Raw genomic sequence first — 24845 nt, 5'->3', positions numbered from 1 at the left:
ATATTCTTTAACTTGGCAGATATACTTGCATATATGTACAAATACATGTATACAAGGATATAGAGCACTGGTTATAAATACTAGGAATAATCTAAATGACCATCAATAGACGTCTACTTAGTTACATCCAAATAATGGAATACTTGCTGCTATGAAAAAGAATGAGGAACAGCTATATATGTTGATACATTAAATTAAAAACCAAAGTACTGGGCTTCCCTGGTGGCACAGTGGTTGAGAGTCCGCCTGCCGATGCAGGGGACGCGGGTTCGTGTCCCGGTCCAGGAAGATCCCACATGCCACGAAGCGGCTGGGCCCGTGAGCCATGGCCGCTGAGCCTGCGCGTCCGGAGCCTGTGCTCCGCAACGGAAGAGGCCACAACAGTGAGACGCCCGCGTACCGCAAAAAAAAAAAAAAAAAACACAAAGTACTGGGGCTCCCCTGCTGGCGCAGTGGTCGAGAGTCCGCCTGCCGATGCAGGGGACACGGGTTCGTGCCCTGGTCCGGGAGGATCCCACGTGCCGCGGAGAGGCTGGGCCCGTGAGCCATGGCCGCTGAGCCTGCGCGTCCGGAGCCTGTGCTCCTCAATGGGAGAGGCCACAACAGTGGGAGGCCTGCGTACCACAAAAAAAAAAAACAAAAACACCAAAGTACTTAAGTGCATACAGTGTGCCTCCATTTGTTAACTGGCAAAAACAGGGACTTTGAGGTCTGGGGCAGGAGGGAGATTTGCTTTTCACTACAACCTTTGGCCTTAAAAATAATCAAACAGAATATAAATTGCCATTGGTAAAATGGAAAAAAATTAATAAAAACAGCATGTGAAAAACAAAACCCTCCAAAAGTGCCCCTAAATATACTGATCTTTACTTAACGCCTTTTTTCTTGCAATTATAAAAATGTTTTCACAAATATTAGAAATACACTTAAAATGAGGAGATTGCTTTAAAGGACTGGGCCATCACTATATCTGTAAGTACTAATCTAAATACAACACAGGGAATATAGCCTATATTTTATAGTAACTATAAATGGAGTATAACCTGTAAAAATTGTGAATCACTGCACTGTGCATCTGTAATGTACATAATATTGAACATCAAGTATACTTCAGTTAAAAAAAGCAAACTATTGGGCTTCCCTGGTGGCACAGTGGTTGGGGGTCCGCCTGCCGATGCAGGGGACGCGGGTTCGTGCCCCGGTCCGGAGGGATCCCACGTGCCGCGGAGAGGCTGGGCCCGTGAGCCGTGGCCGCTGAGCCTGTGAGTCCGGAGCCTGTGCTCCGCGGCAGGAGAGGCCGCAGCGGTGAGAGGCCCGCGTGCCGCAGAAAACAAACAAAAACAAAACAAAACAAAAAAGCAAACTATTTAGTCAACAGAAATGGAGCATGTTAACACCAAGGCAGAATTTAGTGGACAAGAGGCAGTAAGTCAGTAACTCAAAACCAGAATTTTAAAATTCACTACTTTTTAATTATCTTAAAATTAAGCATCACATTTACTCCTACAAATGAAAAACAATTCACCTTTCCTTGTTAAAGCAAGCATTTCTATTTCTTTAATGTTTCCAGATGGGTTCATTTCTTTTCTTTTAAATTTATTTATTTATTTATGGCTGCGTTGGGTCTTCGTTGCTGTGCACGGGCTTTCTTTAGTTGCAGCGAGAGGGAGCTACTCTTTGTTATGGTGCACTGGCTTCTCACTGCAGTGGCTTCTCTTGTTGAAGAGCACGGGCTCTAGGCGCTCGGGCTTCAGTAGTTGTGGCACATGGGCTCTAGGGCGCAGGCTCCGTAGTTGTGGCGCACGGGGCTTAGTTGCTCCGCAGCATGTGGGAATCTTCCCGGACCAGGGCTCAAACCCGTCTCCCCTGCATTGGGAGGCGGATTCTTAATCACTGCGCCACCAGGAAGGCCCCCAGATGGGTTCACTTCTGTATGCAATTATCTGCAACATTAAATCTCTGCCAACTGAACAAATCTGAAAATCCAAATGCTAAATAAGCCTGATGACAAAAAAGATCCTATGAACTTTTCATCTCCACCTGACACCTCTCCTAATGGAAAATTTCGACATACAAAGTTTTATGCAATAGCATCTATTCTGATACAGAACACAGATAACCAGTAGTAGTTTGCAACAATATTGCATGAGGTCTTCTAACTTACACAACCATGTTGTACTCATATGCCATATTTATGCTACGGGCAACTGAACCCCCAAAAAGGCAACCTTAATGCTCAAATACTATTAATTAAATCAAACATTATCTTCAAGTAGCTAGGTCTAGGCACTGTCTTAGCACAGAGATGATGGTTGTGCACAAGCAACTGAAAAAGACAAACCAGCAAAACCGTATGCATTGTGGGAACGCAGCAGAGGCAGAAGAGATGTTCGTCAGGTGAACAAGACAGGGGAAGGCATTCTGGGGAGAAGGAACAACTGATCAGATTCCAAATGGCTTTAAATGTCATGTAATGAAATTTGGATATTATATATAATGAGGCATCACTGAAGGTAAGGGATTCACAATGCCACATGTATTTTAAAGAGAACTCTGGCAGCGGGGTAGAGTATGGACTTAAATGAAAAGCTACTACATAATCTTGGCAAGACATGAGGGCTTAACTAAGGCAGTGAGGATGGGAAAAAGGGGATAGATATGACAGAACAGAATGGCCTGGACTTGGTCACTGGATGTTGGAGACTGGAGAAGCAAAAATCAAAGGACTGAAGGACTACATGAAATGCCACTTGGTTGGGGAATGAAACAGAGGAGAAGGAATTCTTTATATTAATTTCCACTAAAAAATAAGTTGTCTAAGGCATATCAAAGAGGAAACTGTTTGCCAATATGAATAAGCTCAGGAGACAGGTAAGGGTTATAGATAAACATCTGGGAGTTAACATCTGGGTGAGAACTGACACCACTGGAGTGAATGAATTTGTCCAGGGAGAATCAGAGAGCTGTTAACAATGGAAGCTTGAGATACACTACCAATATTTAAAGAGGAGCAAGAAAGAACTATCAGTGAAGGAGACAGAAAGGAGTCAATGTGGGAGAAAATGGTGTCACTTGGAGAAAGCTTTAGGGAACGATTAACAGAGTCAAAAGCCAATGAGTGGGGCTTCCCTGGTGGCACAGTGGTTAAGAATCCACCTCCCAATTCAGGGGACATGGGTTCAAGCCCTGGTCCGGGAAGACCCCACATGCCGCAGAGCAACTAAGCCCATGTGCCACAACACTGAGCCTGCGCTCTAGAGCCCGTGCTCTGCAACAAGAGAAGCCACAACAATGAGAAGCCCGCATACCGCAACAGAGTAGCCCCCGCTTGCTGCAACTAGAGAAAGCTCATGCACAGCAACGAAGACCCAACACAGCCAAAAATAAAAACAAATAAACAAATGAATATATTAAAAAAAAAAGCCGATGAGTGGTTAAGACTTTCAGATGGGTCACTGAAATTAAGTAATCAAGTAATTTAGCATTGATGACTCTATAGTTAGAGGGGTGGGGAGCGGGCCAGGCACTGAAGACTGAATGGAAGTTTAAAGTGTGTGAAGTATGATGATAAAGGGAAGGACTAAAAACTGGGCAGCAGCTAGAGGGAGAGGCAGAGTCAAGGGAAAGAGTTTTAGGAATGGAAATGACAAGCGTATTTATATAGAGAAAGGAGCAAGTAGAAGGAAAAAGACTGAACATGAAAAAGCAGCAATATTTGCAGGAACAAAGTCCAGGAAGTTGCTGGAAGGTAAGGGATAAAAAAGTACGAGTGGACCTGATGAACTCTAATTCCAATAAATAATTAGATTTATTTATATATAAAATAATAAATCCGTGCATATATGTTTTATTTATTTATTTGGCTGTGTCGGGTCTTAGTTGCGGCAGGCAGGCTCTTCCATTGTGGCGCATGGGTGTGGGCTTAGTTGCCCCACGGCACGTGGGATCTTAGTTCCCCAACCAGGGTTCGAACCTGCATCCCCTGCATTGGAAGGCAAATTCTTAACCACTGGACCACAAGGGAAGTCCCATAAATCTGTGCAAATATGAAGTTATAAGATTGTTCATCACAAATATTAAGGAAATTTAATAAAAATCTATTAGGGACTGGTTAAACAGGTTTTGGTATATCCATACGATGGGATACTATTCATTAAAAACTGTATTGTAGGGCTTCCCTGGTGGCGCAGTGGTTGAGAGTCCGCCTGCCGATGCATGGGACACGGGTTCATGCCCCAGTCTGGGAAGATCCCACATGCCGCGGAGCGGCTGGGCCCGTGAGCCATGGCCGCTGAGCCTGCGCGTCCGGAGCCTGTGCTCCGCAGCGGGAGGGGCCGCAGCAGTGAGAGGCCCGCGTACGGCAAAAAAAAAAGAAAAAAAGAAAAAAAATTATTGTTACAAAATGAAAGGATATAGTACCCACGGATGTTTAATTTTCTTTACGTTTTTGTTTCCTAAATTTTCTATTATGAACACACATTTTTCTTATACTTCCTAACACATACCTATGCTCCCCACCTACATGGAATGGGGTAGTTACTTAAAGGGAGAAAAAGGACACCTAAAATGGGATCTCTAGCAAGTCTTTCAATAAAACCATTTAGTGAATAATCTTATTAGTCTTCACACCACTGGATTTTCAATATTGATAATACTTTAAGCTGCAACAAACTGTCAAAACTAAAACTAAAAAAAAAAAATTATACTCTCTTTGAAAACAGCTTCATTTCACTTACTGAGTCCCAGGTATCTGTGATAGACACTGAATTAAGTATTTATATACATTATAAATCAAATCCTTACAAAAACTGAAGCTTGTAAGTGTCAGAATCAAGATTTAAACTTGAACTTTTCCTGAAAGCCTGTGCTTCTTCTCTCTCACTCTACCAGTCAGATCACCTGGGGAAAATATACTAAATAAATCTGACTGTTTGAATTTTCTAAACTGCAGTAAAAACAGCTTCAGTGAATTGTTTATTTTGGTGATATCTGTCCTTCAACACCAGCAGAATACAGACTATTTTTTAGAGAAGTAAGTTACTCTAAGAACAACTTTGTAGAATGACTTCTACAATTTAACGCCAAAGCTTTTTCCTTTGTGTTAGTTTCTATAGATTATTAAAGCATTTTCTAATACATAAGGAAAAATAAAGTATTTGAAATTTTATCTAAAACTAATATAATGAAAATGAGAAATTCATCAGTTCTTTTAAACATCTTTTCTCTCTAATATTAATATTCTCTCTAGGGACTTCCCTGGTGGTCCAGTGGCTAAGACTCCGCTCTCCCAATGCAGCAGGCCCGGGTTTGATCCCTGTTCAGGGAACTAGATCCCACATACCGCAACTAAGAGTTCGCGTGCCGCAACTAAGAGTTCGCGTGCTGCAACTAAAGATCCCACAGGCTGCAACTTAAAGATCCCATGTGCCGCCAACTAAGACCCGGTGCAGCTAAATAAATAAATAAGTAAAATTTTAAAATTCTCTCTAATATCAAAACAAATGATTTTTATCATTTAGTTTTCCTTTTTGCTTTATAGCTGGGCCACAAAAAAATGTCAATCTTTCCACTCTTTCTCATGACCACAATTCTTGATGTCAACTCATGATCTCAGTAAAAACTGCTAAACGGAGCCAATTACTGCCCTCTCCCCCATCAGAGCTCCAGGAATAGGCAGACTGATTTTTCTCCCAAAACTTAATGCCATTTTTTTCTTTTTCTTACCTTTTTGTGCTGGCTAGGACCTCCACTGCATTACTCGGACCTGCCTGCCTCTTCCAAAATAATTTCTATTTCATGATTAAGTCTTTCTCTCTCTCTCTTTTTGAAAAAAAATTATTTTAGAATAATTTTAGATTTACAGAAAAGGCAAAAAGATTGCAGAGTGTTGCTTTATATCCAGCACTGTTTCCGCCATTAACATGTTACATTAGTATTGTGGTACATTTGTCAGAGTTAATGAACTAATGTTGATACACTACTAATAAGTAAAGCCCACACTTCGTTGTGATTTCATTAATTTTTCCCTAATGCCCCCTTCATGTTCTAAGATCCCATCCAGGATACCACGTCACGTTTTGTCATCATGTCTCTGGAGCCTCCTGTGGGCTACGACAATTTCTCAGACTTTCCTTACTTTTGATGATCTGGACAATTTTGAGCAGTGCTGCTCAGATATTTTACAGAATGCCCCTCAATTTGGATTTGTCTGATGTTTTTCTCATGGTTAGACTGGAGTTATGAGTTTTAGGGAGGTAATCCTCCACTGAGATGAAGGGCCATCCTTGTCATACCATATCAACGGTTCATACTATCAATGTGACTTACCACTGATGATATTAACCTTGATCCCCTGGCTGAGGTAGAGTTTGCCAAGTTTCTCCATGGTAGTACTTCTCCCCACCCTTCTACACTGTGCCCTTTGGAAGCAAGTTACTAAGCACGTTCCAAACTTAAGGCATGGGGAGAATCTACATAAACTGGCAGGCTAATTTTTAATTTACTAGAGCTAATATAACTACGGCAAATAGACCAATTAGTAATGTTTTGGTCCTCTGGAACCAATAAACCTAGATAAGATCTAATATCTAGTTAAATAAATTCAATTTATTTGCTATTGGAAATAAATTCCAACCTGACTGGAAGCACCTTACGGCTAAGGGCCACCTTACATGTCCCTGTATCTTTCATAAGGCACAGAATATGATGGTCAGCATATAGTAGAAGGCACAGAATATGGAGGCCTGAACGTTATAGAGCCTTAATGAATGTTTGGTGAAAACTAAATAGTAAAAGTTTAAATTGTTATTTCAAAAACAGACTTTGAGTACCTACTGGATATTAGTCCTACTAATGTAGCAATGTAGTTCCCTCTGGTATAAGTCAAGATGCTCACTCTGTTACAACACTAAAAAGAGTTGGAAAGCTTTCTTTGTACGTTTGTGGAGTAAATGCATATGCAATCTAAGAGGAAAAATAAGCAGAACTCTTGTCGCACAAGAAACATTAGAAAGCCTGACAGAAAGAAACAAATTGGACTGTATAAACAGTAAATTGGTTACAAATATTTTAATAACCCAACTTCTAAAGTAGTGCTACATTTACTGTTGTTAGGAATATCTTACCCTTCTCCAAATAATGTTTGAAACGTATCAGATCAAAATCTCAGATTCTGTTAGGAGTAAGATGGAAATCAAACTTATTCTAACGTATTTTAAAATTCTGACACATCAGACTAGCCTACCATTGAGTCCTTATTGGAAGTGAGTCTCTTTCTAATACACAAAATGTGGCATTCAAGTGGTTATAATTTTATGGATTAAAGCCATTAGTGGACTTAATACCTAAAGTCCAGAAGTAAGGACAGTAACGTACGATATATTTGGATATAGTTTTATGCGCTTACATGAAAATTCTCTCCTCAGCACCTAAATGAATATATCAATTTCCATATGTGTAAGTTTTTCCAATGCTTATAATTTGACTTTTAAAAACTAAATTTTCTTTACCTGAGGTTTATGAGTAGATTTCATAGTAGTTCATGAATCTGTGAAAGTTCACGCAATACTTCATTTATATGCATATTTTTCTGGGAATAGGGTTTCTCCAACTATCTAGCCATTCCATAAATTTATTGAACATCTATTATGAGCCCAGGATTAGTTTTAGTTGCTGGACAAAAACAATAAGGTCTCTGCTCTCTTTCAAAAACATCTGAGGGTCTGCTTTGTGCCAGGTTCTGTTCAGGCATTAGAGATAGAGCAGTGAATAAAGCAGCAAAAATCTCCACTCTGATGGAACTTATATTCTACCGTGGCAGACAGAAAATATACAAAATAAATAAGTCAAATACTGTAAGATAGATTATGACAAGTGGTGAGAAAAATAAAGCAGGAAAGGCCTATAAGGTGTTTTTTCTCTTGTGCAAGTTAGATCAGGTGGTCAGGAAAAGACCTAAAGGAGGTGAGAGAGTGAAGAGCTGCGAGAATGTATGAGGGAAGAGCATTCTAGGTACAGTGAACAGCAAATAAGACTGCGGTAGAGAGCTACTCCTGGTGTGAAGAACAGCAAGATCAGTGTGGCTAAAGCTGGGTGAGCAAGGCGGAGGCTGGGACCAGATATTATAGGGCTTCATAAGCCTTCGAAGGACTTCAGCATTTAATCTGAGTGGGATCAGAAGCTACTGGAGCATTTGCCAATGAGTGAAATAATCTGACTTACATTTTTCGCAGGCTTACACCAGCTGCTGTGCAGAGAAAAGACTGAAGAGAGCCAAGGGAGAAAGTCTGGAGACCACTTAGGAGGCAACTGCAGTGATCCAGGAGAGCTATGATAACAGCCTGGACCAGGGTAGTAGCAATGGAACTTGAGAAAACTAGTAGTCACTGAATATATTCTGAAGGTAGAATCAACAGGATTTGCTAACTGTTGTATGAAGGAAAGGGAGGAATCAAGGGCATTTAAAATGAGGAAGAGGGCTTCCCTGGTGGTGCAGTGGTTAAGAATCCGCCTGCCAATGCAGGGGACACGGGTTCGAGCCCTGGTCCGGGAAGATCCCACATGCCGCGGAGCAACTAAGTCCTTGCGCCACAACTACTGAGCCTGTGCTCTAAAGCCTGCGAGCCACAACTACTGAGCCCGTGTGCCACAACTACTGAAGCCCACGTGCCTAGTGCCTAGAGCTCCGCATGAGAGAACCCACTGCAATGCGGAGCCCGCACACCGCAACGAAGAGTAGCCCCTGCTCACCACAGCTAGAGAAAGCCCGCACACAGCAAAGAAGATCCAACGCAGCCAAAAATAAATAAATAAATTTAGAAAAAATAAAATAAAATAAAATAAAATGAGGAAGAGAAGTAACCACTGGATTTAACAATGTGGAAAATAACTGGTGAACTTGACAAGAGATGTTTCTGTAGAACGGTGGAGCAAAAAGGCACCCGGCTTAGGAACCATGGGACCAGAAGTGACGGTTTCTAAGTTAACTGGACTCAGTAAACCAATAACTGAATTCAAGAGAGTGACTGAACCGTTTTTATCGCATGTTGTTTCAAATTTCAAAGAGAGGCAGTGTACATATTTGAAAGAACTGAGTTGGTCCTCTATCCCTGTTTTATCCTATCTTCAACTTCACGGACACAAACCTTTGGGCATATCACTTAATTTCTGATTCCTCATCTGTAAAGTGAGATTTATTTCACTACCCACCTCACAGATAAAAAATATAAGTCTTTCTCCTATTGAATACAGCCTCTTAGAGAGATGTTGTACGCACAGCACCTAACAAAGAGCTTTAATGTATGCTCAAACATTTGTTGAATTAAGTTAATGTATGGGCACAAATCAAACCATAAAGCAATACACAAAGATAAGATATAAAAAATCAAATATTTCCACCTTTATGTAAAAAGAAGACAATGCTCACTGCTGAAATGCCTTCAGGTGGCTCTGTATTAGTTTTGCTAAAAATGTTTTTCAGAATACCCTTCAATAGACCCTCAAGGGCAAACTGCCAGTGAGGAACAAGTCAAACAGCTCCTTCTGCCACCCCCCCAACCCGCCTCCCCACTAGGTTATGATGATGTGCTTACAGGCAAAACTCAACCAGTAGATTGGAAAAAACAGATACGTAGATTGGAAAAAACAGATACGAACATTTCTTTGAAATTTAAAGAGACCATCACAAGAGGAGGCTAATTGGTAACAATTACCACCACCACCCCAAAACGTAAAACAGAAATGCAAATCCTATACAGTATTTAAAGGGATTCTCTCTGGGAATTCCCTGGCGGTCCAGTGGTTAGGACTCGGCGCTTTCACTGCCGTGGCCCGGGTTCAGTCCCTTGTCGGGGAACTAAGATCCCACAAGCCATGCAGTGCAGCCTCCCCCGACCTCGTCAAAAAAATAAATAAATAAATAAACAGATTCTCTCTGAAATTGCAGTATTACAGAGTAACATGTCATACTCTTAATAACAGATGTTACTAGTCAGATATGCAGTAAAAGACTTCAATGATGTAATCGCAAGCAATACTGATTACAGCTAAACTTATGTAGCATACGTACTTTTTCAAAACACCTATAACATACCCGATGATCCAAATTATTTCTAGAATAGTTGTTATGAATAAACAGAATAAAAGCTGTCAGTCTCCTGCACAACTCCTGATACGAACATAATACCCACTTGGTAGCTTTTATTTTAAACGTTTTATTATGAAATTTATATATTTTTCACAAGTCTGTACAGTTTAGGAGGCAGTTATAAATTAATCATTAACAATAAAGTTGAACACAAACTATAAGCTAGGTACACGCAACAAATATGCATAGCTAACCATTTATTTGGAGCTTTTGTTAATTCTGCTCAGAATTACAAAAGTGGTAAATTCTAGGTTTATGGCTAGTCTAAAGAGAAGCGCCCTTCTAAAGAACAAACAACCTCTTGGCTCACACAAAACTGGAAACCTTAACTTTCCCCTGGCCCTTCAAAGGCACAGCACCAATTCCTTCACTACCAAGCTTTGTTTACAAACGTTTGTAACCTGCACAGGATTAAACAGGTGCCTCCTATATCAGGACCAGTATATAATTTCCTCACCACAGAATACAATAAAAGCAATAGTATGAGTTTTATTTTGTTTTCAGACCATCACTAAAATAATAAAAATAAAAACACTGATGCTCTTACCAGCTACTACATAAACAATTCCCAAGAGATTTCAATTTAGGGAAGGTGTGTTAAATATATGCAGACTGGTTTGTTTGATCATAGTCGTTAAACTATTTGTGAATGGACTCTAAAAGAAAACAGCATTAAAAGAAATCTTCTATTCCTGGGGAATAAAAACCACCTTAGTCAACAGGCATTTGTGAACCATATTGACATGACCATTCATTCTTGCTGTCTCCTGTACTCTTGCCTCCACTGATAGGAGTTTCACAATGTATCATGACTATACTTATGGTCAGAATGCTGCAGAAAGTATTTAAGCATACTGATGCCAAGCGATCTATGAACCATCCTGGCTCCCCCTCAACTTCTTTAACAGATCAGGTGAGTGAAAGGAGTGGCAGCTCTTATTAATATGAGGGGTCAAAAGCTGAAACAACTGACTCGCTTTTAGAAAGCAGAAAAAGATAGAGCATCCTGTACTGGGAGGAAGATTAAATGATTTCTCACTTGTAATTCAACTGTTTTTTGTATCTATGTGTTTCAAACCTGTAAATAGATGTATCAAGTACTAGGTATCGTTATTCAATCAAAGTTAGGATCTAAGGGCAGCAAAGCAAATTTGTCTAGGTCACGTTCCTGAGGCTTAGGATGTACACAAGGTCATACAATTAATGAGAGAGACAGGATTGAAATCTAGGTGTCTCTGGGGCTCAAGTCTGTGTGTTTATCACCATGTTATACTGTCACTGCTAATGGGACATGAATACAATACAGCTGTCAGCGTTGAACGGGTGGTCAGAGTTCTTTTTTACTTAAGAGTTAAGACTGAAAATACAAGTTACATAATCATATGATTGATTGACGTGTTAGAACAAAGCGTAAAAATGATGCCTTAAAAAGTACACAGAACAACTTAGTTTCATGAGTGAAAAAGAAGTATTTAAAGCATTAAAATATTTTTTAGTTGTCCAAGCTGTTTTTGCTTTAAGCTAACTTCCACAAACAGACACAAGAAATGTAGCTTTATTTTGGCACCATGATTTTCAGAGCAGTAATAAAGAATAGTCCCTAGCAAGTTATAGAATTTCAAAGGCTATAGACAACAAGCTATTAAAGCACTTTTAAACATCAGACAATAGACAGGTATCTATACTTGATGTCTAATAAGGCAACCCTCATCCTGAAAAGAGCACTCATTATTTCCGTATTTTCTACCTCAACCTCAAATTTCTGCCTTTGAAATCCTCACTTTCCTTCAAAGGCAGAAATCTGGGAAGCCAATCCTGGCCCCGACCTTCTCCAAGCGTACATCACTGCCAGCTGCACTAACACCCGATGCACTGGAAGAGAGAGTGCTATTGCTGATCACCTTTAGGTAGGAACTAAATTTCTAAAATTTGGACAGGTCAGTCAAGACACAATTGTCTCCTGCAGGCACCAAGTGACCACTTCCTCTTCTTTTTTTTATTTTTTGAAAGTCTCTAAAACCAAGAGGAGCTTGGTGAATGAAAGTGAAGCTAAAGGTTGACATCAACACTTACAGATTTTTAAAACAAGGTAAATTTTTTAAGAATCCTTTTTTTTTTTTTTTTTTTGCGGTACGCGGGCATCTCACTGTTGTGGCCTCTCCCGTTGCGGAGCACAGGCTCCGGACGCACAGGCTCAGCGACCATGGCTCACGGGCCCAGCCGCTCTGCGGCATATGGGATCTTCCCGGACCGGGGCACGAACCCGTGTCCCCTGCATCGGCAGGCGGACTCTCAATTACTGCGCCACCAGGGAAGCCCAAGAATCCATTTTAAATGAGTCAAATTTTGGAATAACAGACTTCATCTTATTTTCATGGTGCAAAAGCTTGAGACATTTCCTCAGAGATGGAGAAAGCATTCTGTAAGGAGGAAGAGCTTCTGCAACGAAATGATGACTATATACTGCACTGTCTTAAGCTAAACTTTTCCAGTACTGACCTGACAAATGAGGATCTTGCACTGAACCCACTAAAACTGTATTAATGATTTTTACACAATATTAATACATATTTGCAATGGGTAAGACTTTAAGGTGGAGAGAGTATCTAATTTATTTTTCAACTGTATCAAAAATTTAAAACCAAGAGAAATCAAAAGGTATGCACAAAAGGGCCAAAAACCAAACAGTAACCAATGACAAGTGATTAGAGCCAAAACACCAAGTTGCTAAATATATAAGGAAGCTGCTGTTCATCTGGACCTTTGCCCAGAACACAAAAATTTGGAGAAGCAGTGGTAGTTTAAAGGGGACAAGGGTTCTAAATTTGCTTGCTTCGTTCATTTATCTGGACATGTAATCTTGGCCTTGCAGAAGCTTCCTCTGATACTGTTTCTACTGAAATGGCCATAACCACACTGGAAAATCCAAATGAGTACCAAAGCTCTTACGTGGAAATCCACTGTTCGAAAAACACGTAGAGAATATATTTAGGGCTAAGATCAGTTTTGTTCTTTAGAACAATCAACCCAAGATTCTGGCAAAGGAGACGTTGAAGCATTTTAAAACGTCTCAAAATCCTTTAAGGTAACTAAATAAACAGCAAAATTATCTGTACTCTGCCAAGCTTATGGCCCTTCTTTTGACAAAATGCTTTTTTTTTTTTTCTTGGAAGACTGAGTTCCTTTAAGAATCACCACCTGCTCATGGTGCTTTTTTTTTCCCCCCTCAAGAAGGCATCTGCACTGCAGATCTCTGCACGAGGGGAGCTTGCCAGCCAGCTCCCACCACCAGGCAGACGCGTTATACAATGGAAACTGAAAGCGGCCTGCAGCTTCCCTCCTAGTCTTTCACAGAGATGGGAGGAGAAGGGGGTTCAACCAGCCCCTGCTTTGTCTGACTTTTCTCCCCCTCCCCCCTGTCTGCGGGAAACACCCCCTTTTGTTATACTTCGATCAATAATAGCCGACAAAAAGCATGAAATTAAAATATGTTGATGGCTTGGCATGACTCTACCTATTATCCTCTAGAATATAAGCAGCTACCCTCGTGTCCCCACCCCCACGCCGCGCCAGTGAAGAGCAGGCTGTGTTGCAGATGCAGCCACGGATCCATCTTGGACCATCAGCAGCTCCCTCCCAAATCTTCCCTGAGCTATTCTCATCACGCCTCCTTCTACCTCGGAGCCTCAGAAAAATCGGGCATTCGGTGTCTGGCCACAAAAAATTAACAGCAGATGAAAACAGTATAGAAAACGGCCTCAGTGTTTCCATTAAACTTCCTCATCTTTCCCACGGGCAACCAAAAAAACCCATGATTTTTGGAAGACTACGAATGGCTGATTATGTCAACACCTGTTTGCAAAACCTGCAATGCAACCCAACCCTTTCACCACCATCCCCTCAAAATCGTAAGGAGTCATTTCTCCTACCACCAACCTGCCCCAATCCGCTCAATCTCTCTAATCCTCCACTAAATCACCCTGGTTCAGAGGACGGCTCCCCCCGAACCCGTGTCTTTTCCCACCTGCCCAGTCTCGGCGTTAACGCCCACTCTCCAGAGTATCTCCCCTCCCCCAACCTGTTTTCCTCACACCCCGTTATTCCCTCACCGCCTGCAAGACCTGACGCTCCCCTCCCCCTTACCCCATTTTCCAGACGCTCCTTCCCGGGGGCTGAAGCCTCCAGTACGCAAGAGTGACTTGCAGTCCCTGACCCCGAAGGCACCCCCCTCCCGAGGTCGGGGTCCCCCGGCGCGCCTCACCAGCACAGGAGGAGCCGCAGCTCTTCGTCCCCAGGGCGGGGCAGGCTCCCGGGCTCCCGCCGCCGCCACCGGGCGCAGAGGACTCGGCCACGGAGGATGACGAGGAGACGGATGGGGACTGAGTGGCCGCCGACGGCTCCGCCATGGCTGCGCAAGCAAAGGCGGGAGAGGGGTGAATAGCGATGTGGGACGGGAGAGAGGGAGGGAAAAGAAAATAATAGGGCGGCTGGCTCTCCGAAGTCGCCTCGCCTCTCCTTGCTCCGAGGACAGAGTCCGACAGACAGACTGCCTTAGCCGAGCGCCGCGAGAGGGCGGAAGCGCGAGCGCGCAGGCGCACAAAGGGCCCTCAGGCTGGTGGCGCGGGCGGGGGGCGGTCAAGTTGAGGCGCCCAGTGACGCAGGGCGCAGGCGCAAGAACTGTCCCTCCGCGCTCTAACAGGGAAGGAGGGGCAAAACTGGCTTCGCCCAGCGCCAGGGCCAGTGGCTGGGGTGGGCCGTGCCCCGCGGGGACCAGGCGCAAGGGGCGTGGCCAAGCATCAAGCCCCGCCCACCACTGCGGCCGAAGTGGGAGGGGGGCCTGCGGCTTACTGTTGCTTCACGGCTCGTTTTGTGAATGTTTTAGCGTAGGCTAATTATGTGTCTTAACGATAGGAGTTTCTTTTTGCTTCCGTTAGTGGAGAATATCTTTCCCACAGATTCCAGGGCCGATGTCTTTTGTCTGATGCGTTCCCGCTCTTAACTCCAATGGTGAAAACCACAGTTTTCTGCAGGCCCGCTCTGCAAGGTGCTTTATGAATTTTTCTGGATGTGTCGTAATATCTCATCACCATGAGGCAGAGATGGCACGATCTCCCATTTGGTAGGTGGAGAAAGATGCTGTACAGAGTGAAAAACTATTACTTATTCCAATCACACTGCAATGCAGCCGCAGAACCTGCTTCATGTTCTTATCTCGTTACTGCTCCGAAAGAGGTATCCACCTTGGGTCTCAAGGTTGTCCTTTCCTCTAAATAGAGAGGACACATTCTGAATGAAAAAAACGCTGAGCTAATGAAAAAGGAAGAGCCAGGAGATAACATCCTGGCTGTGGTTATGGGGGATGGTAAAATGAGGTACTAAAAATTGAGAATATGGCACAAAAGACACGTGATTGAATTTTATTCGTAGCCTAAAAGAGGTCCTTAGTGAAAACTGTATTTGAAACCAGATATCTAGCTTATACTGGATTTTGTTCACTTTTTGGATTCTCTTTGGTCGGCTTGCAAAATTCAAAGCCTTCTCCCTACGTCTGGTCAAGTGATTTGAAATGTGCCTGATTCTTTTAAAAACGGAAATGTAGACTGGAAGTAATAAAGATGAAGACTGTAGGCTTTGTGATTGCTAAAGCAGCAATTGATGACCAGAAGGGCAATTGCAGGATCAGCAGATCCTGTAAAGATGCAACCTCCTGAAGGGGGAGGTAGCCAGCCAAGCAGCCACAGAGAGGAAAAGTGATCTGACCAGAGGAAATCTTCTAGAACAGTCAGTGGACTACATCTGTCCTTGACAGTTTTTAAGGTCAGGTAAAGCCCAGACAGGAAAAAAACTCCTGGCCATTGAAACACTCTGAAAAAAGGCACAGAGAATATTTCCCAAAATAACTTTGTGGCAAATATCTAACTCTGGCACTTAACAGCATCAGATGACACTGCAGCAACCTGTCCCTTAGATGACAAAGAGAAATGCAATCCAATCTGATAAGCAAGCCAGTTATCTACCCATTCTGATAAATGCATAAATTTTTAAAATTTACATTATTAGGTGCTGGATAAGGAAATGAATGAGGCTGGTCCCTAACTCTGACAGCAATTGCTAGGATCTGCAGACCCTGGCTGGAAAGGAATCCTGTTTCCATATCTAGAAAGAGAGAAAAGAAGATAAACATCAAGACATTGATGTGGTCTTGGTGGTCTCTTCAAACCCTTCAGATTTTTTACATAAGAGGCCTTTATGCTAGATCCAATTCTTGAAGCTGCCTTTCCTTCCTGCTCTCATTTGCTGTACCAGTAAATTTCCCTGAGACTGACTCTTGCTTGGGATGTTATTTGTATACATGGTTTGTTCCACAGATGTTTACTGGTTACTTGCTGTGTGTATGACGGTATCCTGGGAAATTTGGAGGGATCCAAAAAATATGTTTGTCCTGAGCTTACAAGCTAGTTGGGGCTTAGAACATACTCACATAAAGTTTAAAAAATACAAATTAAATAACAACCAAAAACAACCCCCAAACAACACAAAATTATAATGCTCTGATTAGATGACAAGTGAATTGTATGAATTTAAGAGTATAGGGAATGACTATGGAGTTATAGTGACTTGGGGAGGTTTTATGAAGAAGCTAACTCAGGAGTTTGGAGTGGTAAGGAGGTCATTAAAGGCAAGGGAGAATGGTGTGAAGCAAATGCATGGGCTGTTTTTGAGCAAGTATACAATAACACCTCCTTCTGGGCAGACCAATCACAAAAAAGCACCCCTTGCTCCCAGCCCAGCCCAGCCCATGATGCATGTCACTGCTGGCTTGACTAGCAGAACTTGGCCTAGATTTGATCCCATCTTGCCCCTCCCCTCCACAGGCTGCATTATTGCAACACAACACAACACAGCCTTCTGTGGTGGCTGGAGGCCTAGAAGTGTGAGATGTTTTGGGTACGGTTAGCCCAGGTTGGCTAGAGCCAAGGGCTTGAATTAGGACAAGAGGGAGATAAAATGGGGAGATGGGTTGGGGCCAGAGTGTGGAGAAGCAGTAACAGAGCCTTAAAGAATTGAGGGTTCATCTTAAGGCTAATGGGGATTCAGCATAAGTTTTCAGGCAGGGAAGGGCTCAGGTGGGATTGTTAAAGTGCTCACTGGAGTACAGTCATTTCTCAGGAGTTCTGAGCAATTTTTACTGCTGAGGCACTGAGCTGGGAAATCTTCTTTCTTGGTCCTATCCTTATGGGACAGGTATTTACAAAGCTAATTTCCCACATCATTTTCTAGGCCATCTTATTACCCAGTTTATTTTTCTTCTTGACTTTGAGAAAAAAAATTATTTAATATAGTCACATGCCATATATGTGTTTATATTCAAAAGTATATATACTATCAAGTTTTATTCTATCACCAACCCCCCTCCCCCCACTGGTCTCCCCCTCTACACTCACATAGGTAATTACTGTTAGTAGTTTTTTGTGGCAAGTGCACAGGTGAATGTAGCAAATCTATATCCTTCTTTTTTACTTTTAAATTTTTTTTAATTTTTATTTTTGGCTGCGTTGGGTCTTTGTTGCTGCGCGCGGGCTTTCTCTCGTTGTGGAGAGCAGGAGCTCCTCTTGGTTGTGGTGCGCAGGCTGCTCACTGCGGTGGCTTCTCTTGTTGCAGAGCACAGGCTCTAGGCGCGCGGGCTTCAGTAGTTGCGGCACGCGGGCTCAGTAGTTGTGGCTCATGGGCTCTAGAGCGCAGGCTCAGTGGTTGTGGTGCACGGGCTTAGTTGTTTCGCGGCATGTGGGATCTTCCCGGATCAGGGTTCAAACCCATGTTCCCTGCATTGGCAGGCAGATTCTTAACCATTGTGCCACCAGGGAAGCCCTATATACCATTTTATACACGAGCAAAGTAAGGTATTTAAATGACAACCAGGGACGCCAGTAGTCCAGCCTGTCTTTTCTGAGTGCCCAGACTGTTGCTTAAGTGTGGATCCTGCGAGTAGGTGGTAGGAGAGGAGGCTGAGCTGTCAGCACAGTCAGTGAGTGATAACTGTTTACTTGGCTGTTTACCCCAGGAGGCTGTGAGTCTCTGGAGGACAAGAATGTGTCTTATGCATTGTTGCAGCATTACTACCTAGCACTGTGCCTGGCATGCAATAAACACCCTATTTTTGGAAAGCTGTGGATCCTGAGTCACAGTGGATATTATCGCAGAAAACAATTTTTCTATTTTTGTGCTTTGTAACATAATTCAGCATCTCAAATGTTTATGACTTTGTTTTGCTTTTCCAGAATGAATATAATGATTACCAATTTTTGAGCACTAATTATGCATCAGTCATAATTGCCAAACACTTACATCTCATTTAACCTACAACCCTGTGACTTGAGTATTCAAATCATTTGGCAGATGATGATAAAACGAGTTCAGAGAGGTTAACTAACTCACCCAAGTTTGCCCAGCGAGTGAGCATCAGAGCTAGAATTCAGAGCCAGCTCAGTCTGACCACAAAGCCAGTGGCCTTGACCATTCAAACATGTCTACATGTCATCTACTCTGGAAAACCACAAGGAAAGCTCAGCCTCTGGTCATACCACATGACTCAATTCAGAGTGAGATGGTTGAAGGCTGGCTCAAATCAGTTTCATCAATTTTTAGCATTTTGAACCTCCACTGTTTTGATGACCCTAGATACTTGAGAAGGAAACAACAATAACAAAACAGGTTTCTTGTTTACAGGGGTTGTTTTCTAAGCTGTGACTAATCCTGAAGTGTACCTATAATTTGTAGTGTTGTTCTAAGTGCCCAAAACTTCTACAGTGTATGGGGAAGCTGATGTGCTGACACTGACCTTGATGTTATTGAGAAAGATGTAATGTATTTTTTTAAACATTTATTTATTTTTGGCTGCATTGGGTCTTCGTTGCTGTGCGCAGGCTTTCTCTACTTGCGGCGAGCAGGGGCTGCTTTTCGTTGCGGTGCACAGGCTTCTCATCGTGGTTGCTTCTCTTGTTGTGGAGCACGGGCTCTAGGCGCGGGCTTCAATAGTTGTGGCACCTGGGTTTAATTGCTCTGGGGCATGTGGGATCTTCCCAGACCAGGGATTGAACCCATGTCCCCTGCACTGGCAGGTGAATTCTTAACCACTGCATCACCAGGGAAGTCCCTAACGTATACCTTCTTTATTCTTCCATTCAATAAATATTTGAGTTTCTACCATCTGCCTGCCACTGTTTGGCAGCACTGGAGATAGAGCAGTGAATCAAAACAAAAATTCCTGTCCATTTGGAACTTATATTCTAGTGGGAAGACACAAACAAAAATAAAAGTAAAACTTAAAGTTAGATGGTGAGAAGTCTTATGGAGAAGGATGGGAAGGGGAATATAGAATGCTGGGAGGTATGCTCAATTTTAAAATCTTACACTGCATGTTGCAACTGTGACAAGTCATTAGCCTCTGGCCCCTTTCTCTTCTGAGCATGCCTCATAACGCCCTGGATTTGTGTCACATCCTGTAGGTCCTGCTTTCTGCATACCCAATGTGAAACCCCAGGAGCCACTTGTCTTGAAGTTCTCATCTAGTTTCTTGCTGGCCAGAGTTAATTTATATCTAACCTAGACTCAAATATAAAGCCTGGCCGAGGGTATTCAAATAATCTTGAGAGTTTGCAGAGAATCAGAAGGTGCAGGGGAAAAGAAATCAAAACACGACCTCTTCAGGTAAGATTAGGTAGAATTATCTTTACCTTTTCACTTCTGGCCTAATCACTCGGGGAGTGAAAAACAGCTCAAGGGCGTGGCAGGGCCTAGAGATAGCTGGAAGGAGGTTCTGGGTAGGTTATAATAGTTAATGTAGAGGCAGAAGAAAGAAAGTGGAATAATTTGTCGAGTGAATGAGGCAATGGTGATGCCAAGAGGTGGTAGCGGTCGGAGAGGGAGGGAAATAGAGGCTTTAGCCTCTCATAAGCTCCATGAGCTATTTAGCCCCAAGACAACTGCCCCTACCCCAACGAATCCAAAATAACAATATTCTTCAATTGTGACAACAGACATTTTCTCAATCACACGTGAAGCGTGAATAAAAGCATTTTTGGAGAACCCTGTTTTGTACTGATCTACCATACAGTTTAAGTAAGGGTGTGATCGCCAAAGCAGCTCCAAAAACAAGCTCCTCTAAGCCGGAGATTTACAAAATATGGCCAAGGCTTAGGCTGGACAAAGCCAGTGGAAGGACGCTGCCTGGAAGTGGCTATGGTGCGCCATCAGGCTTGGACAGGGACGGGAATATGGGGCGAAGTTGCTGATGGTGATAATGAAGTCACGACCTCCTCTCCTTGTGAAGTCAAAACCATTTAAAAAAACACTGATGCTCACGTCACCCAGGGTTGAGGCCTCCCTTCGGTCCTTAGGGCAGAGTGCCGTCGACCTTATGGCCCCGGCCAGCGTTAAGCACCGAAACCGTCTCAAACACTGCAGTCAAGGATCTGTGGCCGGTTCCACCAACGCCTCCGCTAGGGGCCTGGCCTCAAGGCTAAGTGAGGGCAGGGCGGGGATGACTGGGCGGCCCACCGCTCCCTGCACAGCCTGCTGGGAGTTGTAGTTCAGTCGTCGAAGAGCCGCGGCAATCCCCATCCCTCTCTTCCGCTTCCTCCCCGCCCGGATGAGTGCGCAGAATGGGAACCGTTGGAGGGTACCCAGAGAGCGTGGGACTACAATTCCCAACGGACGGTTGCCCCCAGGGCGCAGCCCCAGGTAGCCGGCTGCGGGTGTCGGGCCCCGGCGCACGCGCACACGCTTCGGGCGGTGGCAGAATTCGGCCGCGTGCGCTTTCCCGCTCCAGCCGGCTCGGCGCTCGCTGCCCTTCTGGCTGCCGGTCGATCCACGCTAGCCCGCTACGCGCCGTCTCTTGGTTTCGCGCGCCTCTCCTTCTCCCTAGTTGTTTGTAGAGCCAGGCCACGCCCGTTTCCCGCCGCCAGGGCCTGGTTCGTTCCCGCCCCATCCCGCCCCTCTCTGAGCTCCTGCTCCTTCTGCTGGAGGCGGAGGCTCCATGTTGTCCCCTCAGCGAGTGGTAGCGGCTGCATCGGGAGGAGCAGGTGAGGCGCGCTATTTTCCCCGAGCCCGCTCCGTGGCCACCCCCGCCGCCCTCCCTGCTATAGTTTCGAGGAGACCGGACGCCCGCGCCGCCGCCCTTCCTCGTCCCGGGGTTGGAACCGCGCGCCTCTCGCTGGGGTCCCTTAGCTGACGAATTAGGGTCCGGGGGCTGCTCGCGAGGCCGGGCCAGTCGGACGCGGGCGACGCCTTCCTCCGCTACCGGCCGGGAGCGGCCGCCTTCGGGGGTCGGGCCCTGGGCCCGGAGGAGGCCGTTAGTACTCCTCGGGGTACTAACGGCCGTTAGTACTCCTCGGGGTACTAACGGCCGTTAGTACCCCGAGGGTCGGTGGTCCTGGGGCGGCGTTTAGAGGCTGAGCTGGGCGCTCCGGGCTGCTGCCCTCTCCCTGCCTAGGCGCTTCGCTCGCTCGCGGGCCGGGAAACCTCGGGCCGAGTGGCTGTGGCCGTATTAACGGGCCCAGGTAGTGGGGAAGGTAGATGCTTTATTGTTCACCCTTTTAAAAAGCTCTGGAGGGCTGCGAAGCGTCTTTGAGTTGGAAGCTTTATTTTTATCCTAAAGACCTTGAGTTACAGGAGGTTTTAGGGAAGTCGATTTTCAACCCGCACTTATCTCCCTAAGGAGATAAAAGAATGTGGCCTAAATTGATTTTTAGGAAGTTCTTTTAGTACGTTTGGTACAGTACGTTGTTCTTTTGCTTTCTTGAATACACAAAGCATAGGGAAAGTATTAAAGAGAAAACAAATAGTCACCATAAATTCATGGATTTTAATTTCATCTGTCGTTCTACCTGGCTTTATTCTTGTTTGCTGTGTGTGCTGTTGAAATGGCCAGAAGTTTTCACTTGCGAAATCTAAAGGCAAAAAAAAAAAAAGAAAAGAACATTGTTTGAAGACACTTTTAATAAATCTTAGTCCTCACGTTTGAATATGAAGTTGGATGGAATGTTTTGGGAAGGAGAGAAAAGAACTAACGGACCAAAAACGTGGTTTCACATTTTGGCTGGCTTTTGGAGAAGCAAAAGCTACGTAGTTTTAAACCGCGACAAGTATTCAGCATTGCAGTGTACTGAATTTCAAATTACTGTTTTTTTTCAATCCTCACAGAAACCAGCTCATAGTATAGAAATCTCTGTTGCTGCTTTAACACCTGTAAAGAAAACGCTTGATTGAAGAAGACCTCTACCTAATGAAGCATTACATTAGTAGAGCAGGTTGTTTTATTAGCTGTTGTTAACTGTCTTATTGGAGTAATCATAAAATTAAGAAAAGTAGTAAAAAGTAAGGATAAATGTGATGATGTGTACTAGCATAATTGTCTTAGTTTTCACTAAGTAGGACTTGTTTAGATTAGGCTTTTTTAGAATTGGTTTTCTATGGCGTAGCACATGCATTTTTCATTTTTATGACTCCTGAGTCATATAATAAAAGGTATACTCACACTAGTTATTTAAAATGAAATAATAGAGAATTGTAAGAAGCAAGAAATATAAAGTCACCTCTACTTCCCCAATTCCCCAGTGGTAGTCATTACTCACAGTTTGGTCACATATTCTAAGATTTCTTTCAAGTACCTTAGGGAACCCTGGGTTGTGTGAACTTGTTTGAGGTTTAAAATTTACCTGCAGTGACTCGGCATGCCTGTTAAACTTTCTATGGCCTTGTGTCTTATACTGAGAAATTGTTTAACACAACTACAGTTTAAAGTTAGTCTGAATTTTAAAACATTTTCCTGACTTATCTTTGAGATTCTAGGAACATATTCTAAAAAATATCAAGGGGGAAAAGTGAGTGGAAAGCTTTTAGTTAAACGAGAAAAGTCTTTTAATTGCTGTAGAGCTGTGGTTCTCCGCCCTGCTGCTGCGCATTAGAATAACTTGGGGTTTTTAAAACCTGCCAATGCTTGGGGCCCACTCACAGATTCTGATTTAATATATTGAGGGACTAGGCAACAGTTTAAAAAAAAAAACAAACCCAAAACCCAAGTAATTTAATTTCTGTACTAATATATACAAATTTCTCTGTAGGTGGTTGCTTAATTTGAATTGATTTATTACTTTATAGGAAGTATAATTTGTAATATCAGTATTTTTGTATTGAGTTGATACTCTTCCATGCACATATCTAAAGAATGCCTTTTATTGGTATGTGTTTAGATTGTTAGAATATGTTTTGATTGTTAGAATGTGTTACATATATTTCACAGATAAAGTATCAATATATTACAAATCAGAAAATAGGTTTTAGTGGTATAGTAGGTGAATAAGCAAAGAAGTAGATTAACTCTTTTTGTCTTGAAATGATAAGGACTCCAAATCAAATATTGCCAGTTAAAGCTTATTCAACTGGAATACAGGTAATTAAAACCTTCAGGTAACCAGATTGATTTTGGGGGTGGTCTCATTTTTAGGGTAAAGTCAAATAAGATGAATATTGAATTCATTCTGTTAAAAAGATTTTTATCTTTTTAATAGACTAGCCTGGCATCTATTCTATTAAATGCTGTATTAAATTAGATGCCTGTAGTATAGCCTGGCATCATTTTTAGATTCAGCCCAATCTCTGCATTTCTGAATCTTTAATACTGTTTAGTCATAGTTGATCTTCATAAATCCATTAAGCACTACAGAATTCTTAATTGACAAAGAAAATGTGGTTTTGTTCAGCATTCTGTGCTAAGGTACAAATTTCCCCTATTCTGTTAAGTTGCATTTAAATAGAATTTTCACTGAAACAACCTTAAAAATATACGTGTATCTACCAGCATGCTTACTGCCTTGAGACCTAATAGTGTATAAAAGCACTCCCTCACCATCACCAAAAAAGAGCCACACCCAGCAGTTGTAGAGGTGGCTGAGGGCTTTAGTGTACTTAGCCTTACATATGATGATGTGTTTTCTTTGGCCTTTTCTGTGAATTAGGAACTTTAAAGACTGCCAGTAAGAACAAGGCATGAAAATGGTATGCTTGTGTTTTTGGGTGTGTTGCTTTTGCCCTTTAGAAAATGTGGTATTTCAGGAGAGTGGAAAACTCAGGTCATAACTTTACCCTGAGTCATGCACGCTACTCAGTGAAATGTTTCTATAACTGTAGTTAGGATTTGCTTTTCAAAACTCTCTGGACAGTAAGGATGAGTACTGAGGCTGGCTCTACCCCGGTGGCTCTTAACCCAGGGCGATTTTGCCTGGTTGGGACACTTAGCAATGTCTGGAGACATTGCTGGGTCTCACAATCAGGAGGAAGCACTACTGGTATCCGGTGGGTAGAGGCCAGAGATGCTGCTAAATATCTTGCAGTGAATGGGGTAGCTCCCCACAACAAAGAGTTATCCAGCCCAAAATACCAGTGGTGCTGAGGTTGAGAAACCCTGGTCTAAACTGTTGACTTGATCTACTAAATTCTGTCTGAATTATCTGAAATAGCAATTGTAATTGCTTCCAAATGACTAGTTTCATTGAATTTATCACTGTTCAGATGGTCTTCTCAAGTATTTGAGGGACATTTAAACTTTTTTCCCCATGATGTTTTTTCTGATAGAACTTATTTCTTAAAATTTACATTTTCCATAGGAGCAGAAAGGCCAATTATAATTCACTAGTCTCAGCTA

General features: G+C 43.0%; 2 protein-coding genes across 5 annotated transcripts in view; one reads left to right on the top strand and one right to left on the bottom strand.

The window, feature by feature from the left end:
* The window catches only part of RTN3 (reticulon 3), a 62198-nt gene extending 47464 nt beyond the window's left edge, over nt 1-14734 (bottom strand). The window contains exon 1 of one of the 2 annotated variants that reach the window (XM_060019095.1): nt 14406-14734. In XM_060019095.1, the coding sequence (XP_059875078.1) occupies nt 14406-14550 (145 nt within the window). In that variant the 5' untranslated portion in view covers nt 14551-14734. The remainder of the gene's footprint in view (nt 1-14405) is intronic. The other variant, XM_060019096.1, reaches the window with a different exon arrangement.
* A 6062-nt stretch (nt 14735-20796) lies between these two features.
* Nucleotides 20797-24845, top strand: part of ATL3 (atlastin GTPase 3) — a 50816-nt gene continuing 46767 nt past the window's right edge. The window contains exon 1 of one of the 3 annotated variants that reach the window (XM_060019090.1): nt 20797-20884. In XM_060019090.1, coding sequence (XP_059875073.1) covers nt 20806-20884 — 79 coding nt within the window. In that variant the 5' untranslated portion in view covers nt 20797-20805. Of the gene's footprint in view, nt 20885-20944; nt 21226-22233; nt 22453-24845 lie in introns of those variants that run through there. The other 2 variants (XM_060019091.1, XM_060019092.1) reach the window with 2 other exon arrangements.

The sequence above is a fragment of the Delphinus delphis genome, chromosome 8 (genome assembly GCF_949987515.2).
Source record: "Delphinus delphis chromosome 8, mDelDel1.2, whole genome shotgun sequence".
In the NCBI taxonomy this organism is placed as follows: Eukaryota; Metazoa; Chordata; class Mammalia; order Artiodactyla; family Delphinidae; genus Delphinus; species Delphinus delphis.
The sequence above is the reverse complement of the archived record's forward strand: the minus strand, read 5'-3'. Positions and strand labels throughout refer to the sequence as shown.